Source organism: Rana temporaria, chromosome 8 (assembly GCF_905171775.1).
Source record: "Rana temporaria chromosome 8, aRanTem1.1, whole genome shotgun sequence".
In the NCBI taxonomy this organism is placed as follows: Eukaryota; Metazoa; Chordata; class Amphibia; order Anura; family Ranidae; genus Rana; species Rana temporaria.
In genome coordinates this window covers 170,940,831-170,959,243 of record NC_053496.1, presented here as the reverse complement: position 1 = coordinate 170,959,243, position 18,413 = coordinate 170,940,831, and the positions used below count along the sequence as shown (strand labels likewise).

The following is an 18,413-nucleotide window of genomic DNA, read 5'->3' as shown; positions in this document are numbered from 1 at the left end:
TTTGGTTTCCCTTTAACATAATGACTACACCATTCAAACCATGAAAAAGTACAAAGTGAAGCTTGTAAATCAAATTCAAATTAAGGTAGGATCCCCAATAAATTATGTTTGGAAGGGTTAGAACCACTGTTGGGTATTTATTGCTTTTTGTGTTCCCACTTGGAGACTTCCTTCTCTCAATTCCTTTGGAGTCACCAGGACAGGAAGTGATTTGTAATGTCCAGAAAACTTTAGGTGGATAACAAACTAGTCGCAATAAACTGGCTAAGGCAAAACCCTTTTTGTTTCTGTTTTGGACAGAGTAGGGAAGATTAGACCATCTGTCAAGTTTTATTAGCCTGTTTATTGTTTCTGGTGATCATTGTCATTGATGAGACAGAAAATGGACAGCCTACATTTTAAAGTTGTCCCCAGGCCAAGAAACGAGGCAAAGTCTTCCAATACACCTTTTCTGGTGGAAATGGTCTAAAATGGGGATTCCCTTCATTTTTGGGAGAGTTCTTCTCACTTCCTGTTGCATCTCCAAGCGAGGACCATGCAGGAAAATCCCCCTAGCAGGGTACAAACAGCAAGAAAATGACTTCATAGGAGATTTACAGCATAATGATCAGCCTTTACCGCGTACACATGATCAGGCTTTTGCCTGGCCAAAGGCACATCGGAATACCATCAGAGTAAAATAGAACATGTTCTATATTTAAATTCCGATGGAATTTCTCCGATGGGGCATACACACGGTCGGAATTTCCTATGGAAAAAGTCCGTCTGACTTTTTACATCAGAAATTCCGATCGTGTGTACGCGGCATAACTCAGGGTTTGTCAACCAGGGTTCCATGAAACCCTAGCCCTAGGGTTCTTCCAGAGGTTGCTAGGGGTTCCTTGAGAAATGTCTGCCTTCCATTGATTCTTTTCGCTATATGTAAGTGGGAAATTCTTCCCAATGACCACAAGTGTAAGGAACATTCTTCCCACTGACCATCACACTAATGTATCATGAATTGTAGATAGTCATTTTAGAAGGGGTTACCTGAGATCAGAAAGTATTTTGAAGGGTTCCTCTATGTTGAGAAAGGCTGGTCTACCTCCACAGTAGGGTTTAATGAAATTCAAGCTGGCTATGCCCCAATTTACAGGGAATGTGTTTTTTCGTCAGTTATTAGGTTTACCTTTGGCAGGTCAATAGTGATCTCCACTCCTATGAGCACCATATGCATTCAGATGTAAGGTTATAATACAGTTTAGGTGTTGCATCCAATAGTATTCCGAGGCGCTGAAGGGAAGAAAAAGGAAGCCACAAAAAAAGAGAAAAAGGTGGGTAAAAATAATGGTAATTTTGAGTGACAATGTCACATCACTTTCTGTGAAGGTCTATAACTCTTCGCAGGGTAACTAACTCCCCTGTTACTGTACATCTACAACCTAATCCCCACATGGGTAAAGAATAGAAACACAAAAGCAGGACTAGCATAGACTTGAAATCCCATACATCTGAGCAAAAAATACAAAATCTTTTATTCTTGAAAAAGAACCAAGTACATTGTCCATCACTGTGGGTGTTGGACAATGTACTTGGTTCGAAAGATGCCAAGAGCCATGGAGATGGAGAATGTACTTGTTTGGAAAGATGTGAGAAGCCAACAGTGATGGACAATGTACTTGGTTGGAAAGATACCAGAAGCCACAGTGATGGACAATGTACTTGGTTCGATGTCATCACCATGGCTCTTGGTATCTTTTGAACCAAGTACACCGTCCACCATTGTGGGTGTTGGACAATGTACTTGGCTAGAAAGATGCCAAAAGCCATGGTGATGGACAATGTACTTGGTTCGAAGGATGCCAGAAGCCACAGTGATGGACAATGTTCTTGGTTCGAAAGATACCAGAAGCCACAGTGATGGACAATGTACTTGGTTCGAAAGATGTCATCACCTTGGTATCTTTTGAACCAAGTACACCGTCCATCATTGTGGCTCTTGGACAATGTACTTGGCTAGAAAGATGCCAAAAGCCACGGTTGATGGACAATGTACTTGGTTCGAAAGATGCCATCACCATGGCTCTTGGCATCTTTCGATACAAGTACATTCTCCATCACCATGGCTCTTGGCATCTTTCGAATCAAGTACATTGTCCATCACCGTGGCTCTTGGTGTCTTTCAAACCGAGTACATTGTCCATCACCGTGGCTCTCGGTGTCTTTCAAACCGAGTACATTGTCCATCACTGTGGCTCTTGGCATCTTTCGAATCAAGTACATTGTCCATCACCGTGGCTCTTGGCGTCTTTCGAACCAATTACATTGTCCATCACCGTGGCTCTTGGCTTCTTTCAAACCAATTACATTGTCCATCACCGTGGCTCTTGGCATCTTTCGAATCAAGTACATTCTCCATCACCATGGCTATTGGCATCTTTCGATTCAAGTACATTCTCCATCACTGTGGCTATTGGCGTCTATTGAACCAAGTACATTTTCTATCACTGTGGCTCTTGGCATCTTTCAAACCAAGTACATTGTCCATCATTGTGGCTCTTGGCATCTTTCAAACCAAAACCACTGTCCATCACCAAGACTCTTGGCATCTTTCGAACCAAGTACATTGTCCATCACCAAGACTCTTGACATCATTCCCGAATGATGACTGATCAAACATAAAAGACACATAAAAGCCCTGCAACACTCTACAAAGACTCAAGTTTATGGCATGTACTTTTCTGGTGAGTCCAAGGCTTCAGTTAAAGTTTTTCCCCTTGTTTTGGGTGCTAGTAAGGCTATCAATGAGAGTATGATAGGCTGCAATAACATGGCTGACTTTAGGGCAAGAAGATGGGTTTTGCCCTAACCTTTCCCATACTGTGAACAAAGAGAATTTAATTATTCTCTCCTGAGATCAAAACATTTACCACGCCTGGAGCATTAAAATGGTTCATTTTCTTTTGGAGATCTTACAAAAGTTCCTCGTAGGTGGGGTTTTCTTGCGTTTTGAAAAGATAACAGTTATAGGCCACAGGTTTGTCGATCTTAAGGCAACTATGGGGATTTTCTCTGCTCTACAGGTTCTGTTTCCTGACCATGAAGATTGTATCCTAAATTTTTTTGCATTTACTTAACACGTAAAAGTCTTGTTCTAAAGTCTATAGCGGTAAACATGGTGAAGCTTTCAAACGAAACATGTTTGGAGGAACAAAATTACTTTCTCAATTGAGGTTGATCGGGGTCTTCAAACTTTCTAAACATAGGGCCAGTTTACTGTCCTTCAGACTTTTCGGGGGACCAGACTGTAGTCAGTGGGAGTAGAAGATGTCCGGGTGTCAGTGCAAGTAAACAATGACCCATCTTTGGTATCAGTAAGAGGAATAGCACCCCATTATGGGAAGCAGCGGGAGGAATAGTGTTCCATCATTGATGTCAGTGGAACGAATAGTGCCCCATCATTGGTGTCAGTGGGAGAAATAGTGTTCCATCCTTGGCTTCAGTGGGAGAAATAGTGTTCCATCATTGGTTTTAGCTGGAGGAATAGTGCTCCATTGTGGTTGTCAGGAGAAGGAATAGTACCCTATCATTGGTGTCAGTGGAAGAAATAGTGCCCCATCATTGGTGTTAGTGGAAGATATAGTGCCCCATCATTGGTGTTAGTGGAAGATATAGTGTCCCATTATTGGTGTCAGTGGAAAAAATAGTGCCTCATCATTGGTGTCAGTAGAAGAAATAGTGCCCCATCATTGGTGTCAGTGGAAGAAATAGTGACCCATCGTTGGTGTCATTGGGAGGAATAGTGCCCCATTGTTAGTGTCCGTGGATGTAATAGTGCCCCAAGGGCCAGATAAAGTCAAGCACGGGGCCACATCTGGCCCCCCGGGCCACAGTTTGGAGATCTCTGATGCTGAAGTTCTTCTGCCTCCCACACTCAAATCGTTTTCCACCGCCGTTTTATCAAGAGCCACCCAAGGTAATCCAGATTGGCCAATGATTTCTGCCATTCTAAACACTAATTTTTAAAGTTTGTCTTTTTTTTTTATGGGTACTTAGGCCAGACCTGAGGCTCTTCAAGGGATCCTCCCCAATAAGGACTGACCTTCCGACTGTTATAGTCTGCTCCCTCAGAGGGTTGGGTCCTTGTGTGAGTGCGTAGATGACTACACAGGGTTTGCTTGAGCTTAAACTGCCTGCCGCATTCGGGACAGGTGAAGGGCTTCTCGCCCGTGTGGATGACCATATGGCGCGACAGCGTGTGTTTCGCCACAAAGCACTTCCCACACTCAGAACAGGTGAAGGGTCTCTCCCCAATGTGGCTCCTCTCATGAGTAAGGAGATTAGACTTCCCGGCAAAGGCCTTCCCGCACTGACGACACTCGAAGGGCTTCTCTCCTCTGTGGCGCCTCTCGTGAACGACGAGAAGACTTTTCCACCGGAAGCGCTTGCCGCATTCGGCGCACTCGTAGCGTTTCTCCTCGCTGTGGGAGGTCTTGTGGCTGGTGAGCTGGGAACTGGTGGCGAAACATTTCCCACACTCTGGACACTCGTAAGGGCGCTCTCCCGTATGGATTCTTTGGTGGACGGTTAGATGAGCTTTGTAACGGAAGTGTTTGCCACATTCCCCGCAAGAGAACCTGCCCTCTCCATTGTGCACCGGCTTTGTGTCTTCTTCCATATCCGACTCAAAGTCCTCCTCTCCACTTGGGGAGCTGTACTCAGACTTTGTTCCAACAGTCTCTTTGCTTGGCATCATCAGTCCATTGTCTACCAGATTCTGTGATCCTAGAAGATGGTCCTCTTTCTTAAAGTTTCTGTTAGCATAGACCTCACCTGTTGGATGAGAAGACCACCATTAATTTGATATGGCACAACTTTTTTTTTTCTTCTTGGAGAGTTAGGCTAACCCAGAGGCATAACTAGAACCTTCAGGTCCCCAGTGCAAGAAAACATGAAGGGTCCCCCTTACCACCGGGGTCCTTTGCATCGGTCCCGGCGTTTATCCCTCTGGGGAAGGGGGGCCCTTCCCATCAATCCTGGGGGAATTTATAAGCCCCAATTCACACTGCTGCGACTTAGACTCATGACAAGTCAAAACACATTCATTTCAACGGGTGCTGTTACTCAATGCAACTCAGGTCGACAGAAGAAAAAAAGGTTCCTGCCTTACTTTTCTCTGACTTTGGTGCGATTTGAGTGCCACCGACTGCAATGTTAAATCACACAAGTCGCAAGGAAATCACAAGGAAATCGCAAGCAAATTGCACGCAGCAGTGTGAACCGAGCCTTATGGTCCCACACCAGGACCCTTTTTACATGTTGTGCAGCAGGTCCCCTTCCTGCTGAGTTGGCCCCGTCACACGGTGGCAGAATGCCAAGGTCCGGTCACAAGTGTGACCTTTGTGGCCCTGGTGGTTCTGCCACTGAGCTAACCATACCAGAGTTGTAAGGAGAAGAACTAGAGTTTGATGGCTCTTGACTCCCCCACTGGGCACAGGCCGTCCCCCCTGACTCCCCCCACTGGGCACAGGCTGTCTCCCTTGACTCCCCCACTGGGCACAGGCCAACTCCCCCACTGGTCACAAGCCGTCTCCCCTGACTCCACCACTGGGCACAGGCCGTCCCCCCTGACTCCCCCCACTGGGCACAGGCCGTCACCCCTGTCTTCCCCACTGGGCACTTGCCATCTCCCCTGACTCCCCCATGGGCACAGGTCGTCTCCCCTGACTCCCCCCCACTGGGAACAGGCTGTCTACCCCACAGGGCACAGGCCGTCACCCCTGACTCCCCCCACTAGGTACAGGCTGTCCCCCCTGACTCCCCCCACTGGGCACAGGCCGTCTCCCCTGACTCCTCCACTGGGCACAGGTCGTCTCCCCTGACTCCCCCACTGGGCACAGGCTGTCTCCCCTGACTCCTCCACTGGGCACAGTCCGTCTCCCCTGACTCCTCCACTGGGCACAGGCCGTCTCCCCTGACTCCTCCACTGGGCACAGGCCGTCTCCCCTGACTCCCCCACTGGGCATAGGTCGTCTCCCCTGACTCCCCCACTGGGTACAGGCTGTCTCCCCTGACTTCCCTACTGGGCACAGGCTGTCTCCCCCTGACTCCCCCACTGCGTACAGGCCCTCTTCTGTGGATTCAGTGTTTATTACTCACCTGTGCCAATCTCAGCAGGAATTTCCTCCTCCTTACAGCGAATATATGGTTCTTCTGCTTCCTCTTCAACTTCTACTTTAACAACAATCAAGCTGCCATCCTGAGAATCACCCAAAAGTATTATTTTAGTAGTGTGTGGTTTATAGCCTTATATTAAAACAGAAAAATATTGACTACCAAAATCAAGGTAGGTGTGATGGTCGGGTGTCAAACATTTGGCCATATAGTGTAGAGTAGAATAGGAGGATCACTGATTTTACTTACAGAATAGTCTTGCGGGATCTTGGAAAGTTCCTTAGTGGAATTTTGGGAAATCAGAGGTTTGGGACATCTCTCTGGTGGGTTCCCATTACTGGATCCATCTGTAGGAAACACACACACTGACTGAATACATGATTATATGTGTTTATCAGAGGATGTATCCCTATTCCTCCACTTTATAATTTTGAGGGATCTTATGGTGTTCCTGTGTGGAATCCCAGGAATACAGAGGACAGGGACATCTCTCTGTTGGATTCCCATTACTGAATCCATCTGTGGGTATCTAGGTGGACCCTTAATCCTCTCCTATACAAGAAATGGAAGTCTCCTCTTACCTGGTGATGTGAGGGCTGTCCGGTTCTCCATGACGTGCTTGTAGACATCCCAATGGCCTTCTAAATAATCCCACTCTTCCTTGGAGAAATAGACAGTGACATCCTGACACCTTATAGGAACCTGACACACACAATGATACCGTCACCATCCAGACACATCCCTTGTCTGTTACTGGATAATGTCCCAGAATTCCTACCCCCGCTCACCTCTTTCGTTAGCAGCTCAATGATCTCATTGGTGATGTCTAGGATCATCTTGTTCCTCTCAGGTACTGGGGTGTGAGTTGGAGGCTTCCTGGCAGTTTCCTGGCTCCTGTTCCATCCTTGGGACCCATAAGAGCAACTGCAGGAGTTCTTATGATGGCTTAATGTCTTCTTCACAACGGTGTATTCCTGTGTACCAAAGGAAAATGAATGTTCAATATTATGATACTTGGTTCTCTTTCATTTCCAGATGAGTCTGTGAATCCAGGTCTGTGTTTTATGATATTAACCGCTTGCCGACCGCCGCACGACTATTTACGTCGACATCATGGCACGGGCAGGCAGATTGACGTACAGGTACGTCCCTTTAAATTTGCTGCCCAGCAAATATTAATTTTAATTCCTCAGATGATGTGAATGATGAAACACATCAGGGTGGAGCCATTACAAAGAGCGTAGTGATGTCAGCAAACTCGGGGACGCGGCCGGAGACTCCCGCTGTTAGTACGAGTATAGTGTGGTAGTAGACGCCGTACAGTCACCCGTAGGAATCTTCCATGCTGAGTCTATGTGAACAGTGTCTAGCTTTATGCAGATTTTTGTAAGTGTATTTCTTAAAAGGGAGGTTTGTCTTTTAAACGGAATTAAAAACAAACCAAACAGGATTACGCTATGTTTTATCTCCCTACTTTTGTACGAATGACGGAGAGATCACAGTGTCTGGCACTACTCTGTCTGGGAGTAGTGTTGCTCACGAATATTCGTATTGCGAATATTCGGCTCGAATATGGCATATTCGAGTATTCGCGAATATCTCGAATTTCGCGGTCAATATTCGCTATTCCGAATATTCAAATTTTTTCAATTTTATTTTTAGAACAGATCACATCCTAGTGATCTCCATCGACGTCTAAAAGCATTGCTGGTATGATTAGAGACCTTGGGCCGAGTAGCTGAAGCGATCATTTTATATTGCCGAATATTCGCAATGCGAATATTCGGCAATAGGAATATTGCGCGATTATTTTCTCCGCCCTTCTTTTGCATCAGAGCCAATCAGAGTGCTCCTACCGCAGTTGTCGAAATTCCGCAATCAATTTGGCATTCGCATTTTGCAAAATTTCGATAAAATATCACGAATATTCTGAGCCAATCAGAGGGCTCCTACCGCAGTTGTCGAAATTCCGCAATAAATATCGCATTCGCATTTTGCGAAATTTCGATAAAATATCACAAATATTCTGAGCCAATCAGAGTGCTCCTACCGCAGTTGTCGAAATTTCGCAATTATTTTCGCATTCGCAATAGCGAAATTTCGCAAACATTTAATTTCGATAAAATATCACGAATATTCGAATTTAGCGAATATTTCTCGAATATTCGGCTATATATTCGTGATATATCGCGAAATCGAATATGGCGTATTCAGCTCAACACTATCTGGGAGAGGAGCCACCCGTATAGAAAGCACAATACCTTGTGATTTATGTGTAATGATCAAGCTCTTTATGTTAAGAGTTTTCACAAGAGGGTGTTTTTTTTACACACGTGTGACTCCACCCTGTTTTTTTTTTTTTTTGAGCCACGTGTGGCTCCACCCTGACCCTCAGATGATGTCGTGAATGACGAAACGCATTAGGCTGGAGCCATACAACGAGGGTAGTGACGTCAGCAAGTTTGGGGACATGACCGGAGACTACCGCTGTCGGTACGAGTATAGTGTAGTAGGAGATGTATTGATCAAGCTCTTTTTGGTAAGAGTTTTCACAAGAGGGTGTTTTTTTACACCCCCCCCCCCCTCTTTCCTTTCTGCACAAATGGAGGTGTTGGTGTCAGCAACATTAGCATATGTAATTGTCAAGGACTGAATTGTTTCACCTTGGGTTTTTATAAACATCCAGCCTAGAAATCGTTTATGGACTACATCGAATGTGCATATATAGATTGGATTTTTCTATGCTTTTGAAGAATCGTGTGTATAGCGCTGCCTGGTTCTATTGGACTTTATTGTTTTATTTTAATAACATAAGAGTGATGTCATGTGACCTCCCAGAATCCTCCTCGCCTCTCCAGTCAGGTCTGTGTTTTATTAATAGAGATAAGAGTGATGTCATGTGACCTCCCAGAATCCTCCTCACCTCTCTGGTCAGGTCTGTGTTTTATTAATAAAAATAAGAGTGATGTCATGTGACCTCCCAGAATCCTCCTCACCTCTCCGGTCAGGTCTGTGTTTCGTTAATAGAGATAAGAGTGATGTCATGTATCCTCCCAGAATCCTCCTCACCTCTCCGGTCAGGTCTGTTTTTTATTAATAGAGATAAGAGTGATGTCATGTGACCTCCCAGAATTCCCCTCACCTCTCCGGTCAGGTCTGTGTTTTATTAATAAAAATAAGAGTGATGTCATGTGACCTCCCAGAATCCTCCTCACCTATCCGGTCAGGTCTGTGTTTTATTAATAGAGATAAGAGTGATGTCATGTGACCTCCCAGAATCCTCCTCACCTCTCCGGTCAGGTGTGTGTTTTATTAATAGAGATAAGAGTGATGTCATGTGACCTCCCAGAATTCCCCTCACCTCTCCGGTCAGGTCTGTGTTTTATTAATAGAGATAAGAGTGATGTCATGTGACCTCCCAGAATCCTCCTCACCTCTCCGGTCAGCTCTGTGTTTTATTAATAGAGATAAGAGTGATGTCATGTGACCTCCCAGAATCCTCCTCACCTCTCCGGTCAGCTCTGTGTTTTATTAATAGAGATAAGAATGATGTCATGTCACCTCCCAGAATCCTCCTCACCTCTCCGGTCAGGTCTGTGTTTTATTAATAGAGATAAGAGTGATGTCATGTGACCTCCCAGAATCCTCCTCACCTCCCCGGTCAGGTCTGTTTTATTAATAGAGACAAGAGTGATGTCATGTGACCTCCCAGAATCCTCCTCACCTCTCCGGTCAGGTCTGTGTTTTATTAATAGAGATAGGAGTGATGTCATGTGACCTCCCAGAATCCTCCTCACCTCTCCGGTCAGGTCTGTGTTTTATTAATAGAGATAAGAGTGATGTCATGTGACCTCCCAGAATCCTCCTCACCTCTCCGGTCAGGTCTGTGTTTTATTAATAGAGACAAGAGTGATGTCATGTGACCTCACAGAATCCTCCTCACCTCTCCGGTTAGGTCTATGTTTTATTATTTGAGATAAGTGTGATGTCATGTGACCTCCCAGAATCCTCCTCACCTCTCCGGTCAGTAGGTAGATGATCTCCAGGGTGAGATCCAGTAGCCTGTCAGTTACAGGAATTTCAGGGACCTTTTCCATCTTCACCGAGTCACCTTGGAAATGTTCTTCAACTTCAAGGTGTTCCCTGAAAGACAAAAAGATAGGAGGTTAGAGTAAAATGAAGAGTTCCGGCTCCAAGCTAAGGCAGCGTTGGGTGTACAGGATATGGTTTGGCGCGATAAAATGCTAGTTCTTAACCAGTTGCCTGCTGGCTACAGCTCTACTTTAAACGGCAGACAAATTCAGGATTATACTTGATACAACTGAGGACACCAGGGACAAATGTTTCCTGTTCTGGAGATCAGGAGCATTGACAACTAAGTTACCTATACCAATCAAATAACGGACCCTTTCCTGTGGCCATGTGGTTTTGCATGCAAAGACCTGGGATCCGATCACGATACAACAAAAAAGCTGCCTGTTCCCCACTTCCGACTCCTTGCCCATCCACGTCAAGCCAATTCAATCCTTGCAAAGCACAACTCGGCGCATGTAAAAATGTATCGCCATCCTGAAGAGACCAGAAACCCCTTATATAATTTCCAGCAAAAATAAGGCAGCGAAAGAGACCAAACCGTCCCCACACAGAGGAAATAAAAAACAAAATAATAATAAAAGAGCCATCAAACCTCTAACGTCCTAAAAAAGCACACTGCAAACTCTGCTGATCCCTCACCGCTCAACCACACCTACTGCCGAGCCTCACAAACTTGCTGGCTTGGTCAGCTGACCACCAGGCACATGTGACCTTTGAACACTAGAGATGACTTCCTGTCTCAGCTGCAGGCGCCATTTTTCTGGAGCCTGACCTCGTTTGCTGTCGTTGTTTCATTTAGGGTGGGTTTACCGATATGAAAAAATTCTAACGAATAGTATTTATTAAAGCGATCCAATATAAACGGATGATGACAATGTTTTTTTTGTTTTTTATTAAACATTTTTGCCTCGGATGAAGCAATCTGATTGGACAGTTTCTATACAATCTGCTTTACATTTACACATGCTTCATATGTAATATAATTTTAATATATATTATCATATCATAATAATAGTATCATTTTAATATTATAATATCTATATATATATATATATATATATATATATATATATATATATATATATATATATATATATATATATATATATACATACACACACACATTATATATATATAAATATATGTATATATTCATGTAATATATTATAGAACAGTATTATTAAGTAATGCTAAATAGGTATTATAATATTATTATACATTATAGTATAAAATGTATTGCATGATTTTTTTATTATAATAAGTTTCATATATACATTATATATTATTAATATTATATATATACACACACACATACATATAATAACATAATATAAATGTTATAATATTTTTTTATCAGTATAATTTCTGCTTTACATTTACACATCGCTTTTACACATGTTTCATATGTATATATATATATATATATATATATATATATATATATATATATATATATATATATATATATATATATATATATATATATATATAATATATAATAGTACATAGTAATAGTAATAGTAATATATTATAGTACAGTTTTATTAAGTAATGCTAAATAGGTATTATAATATTATTATTATACAATATATTATAAAATGTATTGTATAATTTTTATATTATAATAAGTTTGATATATATATATATATATATATATATATATATATATATATATATATTATAATATGTAGAATTTTTAGATATATATATATATATATATATCAAACTTATTATAATATAAAAATTATACATATATATATATATATATATATTATAATATGTAGAGTTTATATATATATATATATATATATATATATATATATGTATATATATATATATATATATATATATAAACTCTACATATTATAATATATATATATATATGTATAATTTTTATATTATAATAAGTTTGATATATATATATACACACACACACATTACATATAATAACATAATATTAATGTTTTAATATTATATTTTATAGTATTTTAATATTATATTATAATATGTTTTATATATATTATAATATAAGGTTATATTATAATGTAATTATATTAAATTATAATATGTAGGGGGAAAAAATATATGTATATATGTTACATACTATATTATTAATATTATAATAATATATTAAATATAGATATTATATCTATCTATCTATGTGTGTATTTATATGTATTATAAGCCTAAGCAGACTTACCCACTACAAAATTCCAGGTAAATCTAGACGCATTTGTACAATCAGATTGGGACGTGTGCGGCTGGCTTCCTGGGCAATCAAACGTTTCAGTGGCAAGTAAGCTCACCACATCTATTACAATCTACAATATTCTTTAGATCTACCAGCAATTATGCAGCGCACCGATTGGACACAAATCGATTGGATAGTTTAGGTCAGTCCTCATGTTAAAATAGTTTCGGAAACCTATAGTTGATTGTACAATAGATGGTAACACGTATCGTAAGCTTCAGACTGTGATTGTACTAGACGTCGGAAAAATGTCAGCACGCTGGAAAATAACGTCTTCCAATGTATCTGCCATCAGTGGCCCGGATTCAGAGAGCAATTGCGCCTGCGTAACCATAGTTACGCAGCGCAATTGCTTGCTTGCGCCGGCGTTACGAATGCTCCTGATTCAGGAACATCGTAACGCCGACTGCAGCCTAAAATCTGCGTGGCATAAGGCTCTTATGCCACGCAGATTTTAGGCTGCATTCTTGCGTTGACCGCTAGGGGGCGTTCCCATTGTGCTCAGTGTATAGTATGCAAATTGCATACTAACACCGATTCACAATGTTGCGCGAGCCCTGCGTACGCAAATTACGGAGTTTCCGTACGGCGTCTTTAGCGTAAGGCCGCCCCTTCTAATAGTAGGGGCAGCCAATGCTAAAGTATACCCGCCGTTCCCGCGTCGTGAAATTTTAATTTCACGTCGTTTGCGTAAGTGATTCGTGAATGGCGCTGGACGCCATTCACATTCACTTTGAAGCAAATGACATCCTTGCGACGTCATTTGCCGCAATGCACGTCGGGAAAGTTTCCCGACGGCGCATGCGCTTTACGATCGGCGCGGGAACGCGCCTAATTTAAATGATTCCCGCCCCCTGCGGGATCATTTAAATTGCGCGCGCTTACGCCGGGCAATTTTGCCGGCGCGCCCTCGCAATTTACGGAGCTACTGCTCCGTGAATCGAGGGCAGCGGCGCAAATTTGCGGGGGCGCAGGGCAAAATCGATTTTGCCCTGTGCCTCCGTAATTTATGCGCAATTCTTACTGAATCCGGGCCAGTGATCCCTTCAACATATCACAGCTAAACCTGTCTGAGAATCAACGGGGCCACCAAGAGCCAGCCATACACGTTACAATCTCCGTACAACCTCCTTTAGCTTTACCAACCACTGTAATTCGAGGGCTTTCTTCCTTTGAATTTATATCCAGTTGGGTAATTCTTTGAACAACGCAAGTGAAACATTTCCGACTATTGCCTAAAAAGTTACTGTAGTTGGTCAGCAACTGGAAAAATTGCACAGTTGATTTTTCCCATGGCTACGATCAGACTTTAAAGGTGTGTGGGCACCTCAGTGTTTGTGCAGACCTCCTTCTCCCTCGCATAGCCGAAACTGTCGGGGGAAGCAGTGACGGGGGAGGGGGATGCTAATGAAAGCTCTGGCTATGCTTAGACCTCCTCTGTCTTGCCATTGCTTGGGGCTAGATGAGTGCTTCTCACTTGGAGGACTTTGGTAGTTGCCTGATTGGACACATATTGGCCCGGATTCACGTAGCGCTTACGCCGACGTGTCTCGAGATACGCCGCGTAAGTGCACATATGCGCCGTCGTATCTATGCGCCTGACTCTGAAAGCAAGATACGCCTGTCAATAGGCTTCATCCGACCGACGTAAGTTTCGTATCGTGGGCGCATATTTACGCTGGCCGCAAGGGGCGCTCCCATTGATTTACGATTCGAATATGCAAATGAGTGAGATACGCCGATTCACGAACGTACTTGCTCCCGGCGCATTAATGTACGCGGTTTACGTAAGTCGTACGTCCGGCGTAAAGTTTACGACTCATCAATGCAAATGGCTGCACCAGGGAACACAGCCGTCGCTATTTACGTCGTTTACGTAGTACGTGAATAGGGCTGGGCGATTCGACGTATCTTAGCAAGTATTTTCCACGTGATTTTGAGCATGCGCACTGGGATGCGTCCACGGGTTCGGCCCATGCGCCGCTCGTTCGGCCCATCATTTGCATGGGGTCGCGCTTCATTTAAATGGATCACGCCCACTTCCACCTACTTTGAATTAGGCGGGCTTACGCCTACAAATTTATGTTACGCCGGCGCGGCAACGTTGGGAGCATTTGCTTTGTGAATTCCATGCTTGCCTCTCTGCGTTGCGTCAAAGAGATACGCTATGGCGGCATATATATGCGCCGATGTATGTGAATCCGGGCCTTTGATTGGATAGATTAGGTAGGTCATCGTTTTGGTAAAATATAAAGTTGATTATACGGTTATGTTGTAAAGTGGATGGTGACCCCATCACAGATGTAGATGAGACCGACTCGAAATTGGTGACCTCTCCCTTCTAGGTGTCATGCTGATCCAATGTTTTCGATACTTTCTAATTCACCGACCATGAAGCTGTAGGTCAACTTCTGTCTCCACCGGTGGCTAATCGTTTCAAGGTTTTGGCAGAAGCCCTCAGGAGCATCGACCATGCTGACTTTTTTCTTGATTGGGGTTGGAATTGACGAACTCGGAACTCCCCTAACCTGACGCTAAATATGAATTCATAAACCCAACTGTTGATTGTCGGTCACCGTCAGCCATGCAGTATTTTACAATCATTACATTGAACCTCCAACCCCAAAACTCCAACTAATGCCGCGTACACGTGATCGAAAATTCCGACGAGAAAACCATGGATTTTTTTACGAAGGAATGTTGGCTCAAACTTGTGTTGCCTACACACGATCACACAAAATTCCGACTGTCAAGGACGCGGTGACGTACAACACGTACGACGAGCAACTAATGCCGAAAAGTTGAAGTTCAATAGGCAGCGCGGCTCTTCTGCTCGATTCCGAGAACTTTTCTTGTCGGAAAAATTGAGAACCAGCTCTCAAATTTTTGCTGTCGGAAATTCCGACAAAAAAAAAGTCTGATGGAGCCTACACACGGTCGGAATTTCCGACCAAAAGCTCACATCGAACTTTTCTTGTCGGAAATAACCATGTGTTAACGCGGCATAACAGGAAATCCCCTTATTGAAATCAGCGTGGCAACATGACCAAAAAATATCGTCCCGTTGAGAATTTCTATTGGTCTTGGTAGACGGGTGGTCCTTCACCAGGATCTGATGACACAACTCCTTAGTAGGTGGTGGAAGAACATTGGATGGATTCTTGTGCATCGGAACTGCATACAGGTGATCGAAATTTACGACAAGAACTTTTCTTATCGGAAAAAATTGAGAACCAGCTCTCAAATTTTTGCTGTCGGAAATTCCGACAGAAAAAATCAGATGGAGCCTACACACGGTCGTAATTTCCGACCAAAAGCTCACATCAAACTTTTCTAGTTGGAAATAACCATGTGTTAACGCGGCATAACAGGAAATCCCCTTATTGAAATCAGCGTGGCAACATGACCAAAAAATATCGTCCCGTTGAGAATTTCTATTGGTCTTGGTAGACGGGTGGTCCTTCACCAGGATCTGATGACACAACTCCCTTAGTAGGTGGTGGAAGAACATTGGAAGTAGACATGTGCGATTCGTTTAATTACTAATCAAAATTTTGGCAAATTTTTTCAGATGTATCCGAATTTCAAATCACGACAGCAACAAATTCTCCGAAATAAGGAAATATAATTTGTCCAAAATAACGAAGATTCGAATTTGAAAACTAATCTGAAATGTAAACATATTCCAGTTCTTAGATATGAAAAATTTGCCAAAATTTTTAACAAAACGAAACTAAATGAATTCTGCAACTAAACAAAATTAGTTAATTGACAAATCGAAACAAAACAAATTCTTTCGTTTTGCACATGTCTAGTTGGAAGGACCTTCGTGCCCTTGTAAGGGTCTTCCTAAACTGGCTGTGAACTCCAAACGGTGGTTGATGGTTAACGACTGTCCCAGATTTCCCTGTTTGTAGAGGGATAGGATTTGATGGCTCATCAATGAAGCACAACAATCAGACGGGTTTCTCTAAACCAATGAATGGACCGTGAAGGAACCAGGGGGGCCACCCCAAGGCCAAGTCCTTGTTAAACCACCTTCCGATCTGTATCCACCAAGAGATCATGAAGCTCACCTCAGTACAGCTCCAAGTCCTCAGCACGATCCTGGAAGGGACAATGAATAGATGGACAGCCACTCTGACCCTAAGCAGGAAGAGGGGGGAGGAACTGCCTGTAGGACAGGCTATCCCAGGAAGCCTTAACTCCTTCACGCCCGGGGTAGTCCAAACTCCTGGAATTTCTGGTACACATCAACTCATAAACTTCGGCCAACGCTAATCGGTTTCTCTGCGATTCTTACTCAGTTTGAATACTTAGAAAAGTGACGCCAGATATTATATACTATGGGGCAGATCCACAAAGGAAGTACGCCGGCGTATCTACTGATACGCCGGCGTACTTTCAAATTTTCTGCGTCGTATCTTTGTTTTGAATCCTCAAAACAAGATACGACGGCATCTGGGTTAGATCCGACAGGCGTATGTCTTCGTACGCCTTCGGATCGTAGATGCAATTCTTCGGCGTCCGCTGGGTAGCGTTCCCATCGTAATCCGCATTGAGTATGCAAATTAGCTATTTCAGATCCACGAACGTACGAGCGGCCGTCGCATTCTTTTACCTCGTTTACGTTCGGCTTTTTTCGGCGTATAGTTAAAGCTGCTATTTGGTGGCGTACACAAGGTTAAGTATGGCCGTCGTTCCCGCGTCGAATTTGAAAATATTTGCGTAAGTCGTCCATGAATCGGGCTGGACGTAATTTACATCAACGTCAAAACAATGACGTCCTTGCGACGTCATTTAGCGCAATGCACGGTGGGAAATTTAGGGACGGCGCATGCGCAGTTCGTTCGGCGCGGGGACGCGCTTCATTTAAATGAAACACGCCCCCTGCTCGCCGATTTGAATTACGCGCCGTTACGCCGCGAGAGATACACTACGCCGCCGTAACTTACGGCGCAAATTCTTTCTGGATTCAAAGCTTTAAAAAGTAAGTTACAGCGGCGTAGCGTATCTCACATACGCTGCGCCCATGCAATTGTACGTGAATCTGCCCCTATAGCAGTTTCAAGTGGTATACCAGGATGATGCATTCAGCTACAGGCGTTATTTCGGTTCTGCTTTTTTCAGCAGCCGATTCTGCTTTTTGCAAAAGCAATCCCAGCAACTAATTCACTGCTGGATTGCTTTAAGAGGTGGGGAGCCCAGAACTGAAGCTGGCGGTTCCGCCAACTTACCATAAAAGTGATTGGGGCCTGGAATGTCCCTGATCATCTCTGCCGTATCGATATATGACGGCCACAGGAACCCTTCACCCCTCCGGGCAGCCGTCATATGACGCCCTCATCTTCCTGGCACTGTGGAGAGAGCGCGCGCGCTCGCCGCATCACTGGGGACCCAATGCACGTGCCCGACGGCCACGATGTCTGCCGGGCACCCGCGATTGCTTATCACAGAGTAAACACACAGATCCACGTCCTGTCAGGGGAGAGAACTGATTGTATGTTCCTTGTATATAGGAACAACGATCGGTCTCCTACCCTCATCAGTCCCCTCCCCCCCACAGTTAGAATCACTCAATAGGACACACATTTAACCCCTTGATCGCCCCCCTAGTGTTAACCCCTTGCCTTCCAGTGACATTTACGCAGTAATCAGTGGCTATTTTTAAAGCACTGATCGCTTTTTTTAAATGACAATGGTCCCAAAAGTGTCAAAAGTGTCCGATGTGTCCGCCATAATGTCGCAGTCACAATAAAAAAAAAAAATCACTGGTCGCTGCCATTACTAGTAAAAAATGTATAAATATGCCATAAATCTATCCCCTATTTTGTAGACGCTATAACTTTTGCGCAAACCAATCAATAAACGCCTATTGCGATTTCTTTTACCAAAAATATGTAGACTACATATC

At 43.4% G+C, this 18,413-nt stretch overlaps 1 protein-coding gene across 2 annotated transcripts; it reads right to left on the bottom strand.

Annotated features, from left to right (window-relative positions):
• Positions 1 to 4,013: 4,013 nt before the first annotated feature.
• On the bottom strand, positions 4,014 to 16,644 carry LOC120909386 (oocyte zinc finger protein XlCOF7.1-like). Of its 2 annotated transcripts, none has more exons than XM_040321146.1 (7): positions 16,576 to 16,644; positions 10,170 to 10,296; positions 6,942 to 7,127; positions 6,735 to 6,855; positions 6,403 to 6,500; positions 6,139 to 6,238; positions 4,014 to 4,812 (listed from the first exon to the last, which is right to left on the bottom strand). In XM_040321146.1, the coding sequence occupies exons 2-7, from the start codon at positions 10,248 to 10,250 to the stop codon at positions 4,022 to 4,024; spliced, it is 1,377 nt and encodes a 458-aa protein (XP_040177080.1). In that variant the 5' UTR covers positions 10,251 to 10,296; positions 16,576 to 16,644; the 3' UTR covers positions 4,014 to 4,021. The 2 variants fall into 2 exon arrangements, with proteins under 2 accessions (XP_040177080.1, XP_040177079.1); XM_040321145.1 differs by lacking the exon at positions 16,576 to 16,644 and adding an exon at positions 10,841 to 10,947.
• Positions 16,645 to 18,413: the final 1,769 nt, after the last annotated feature.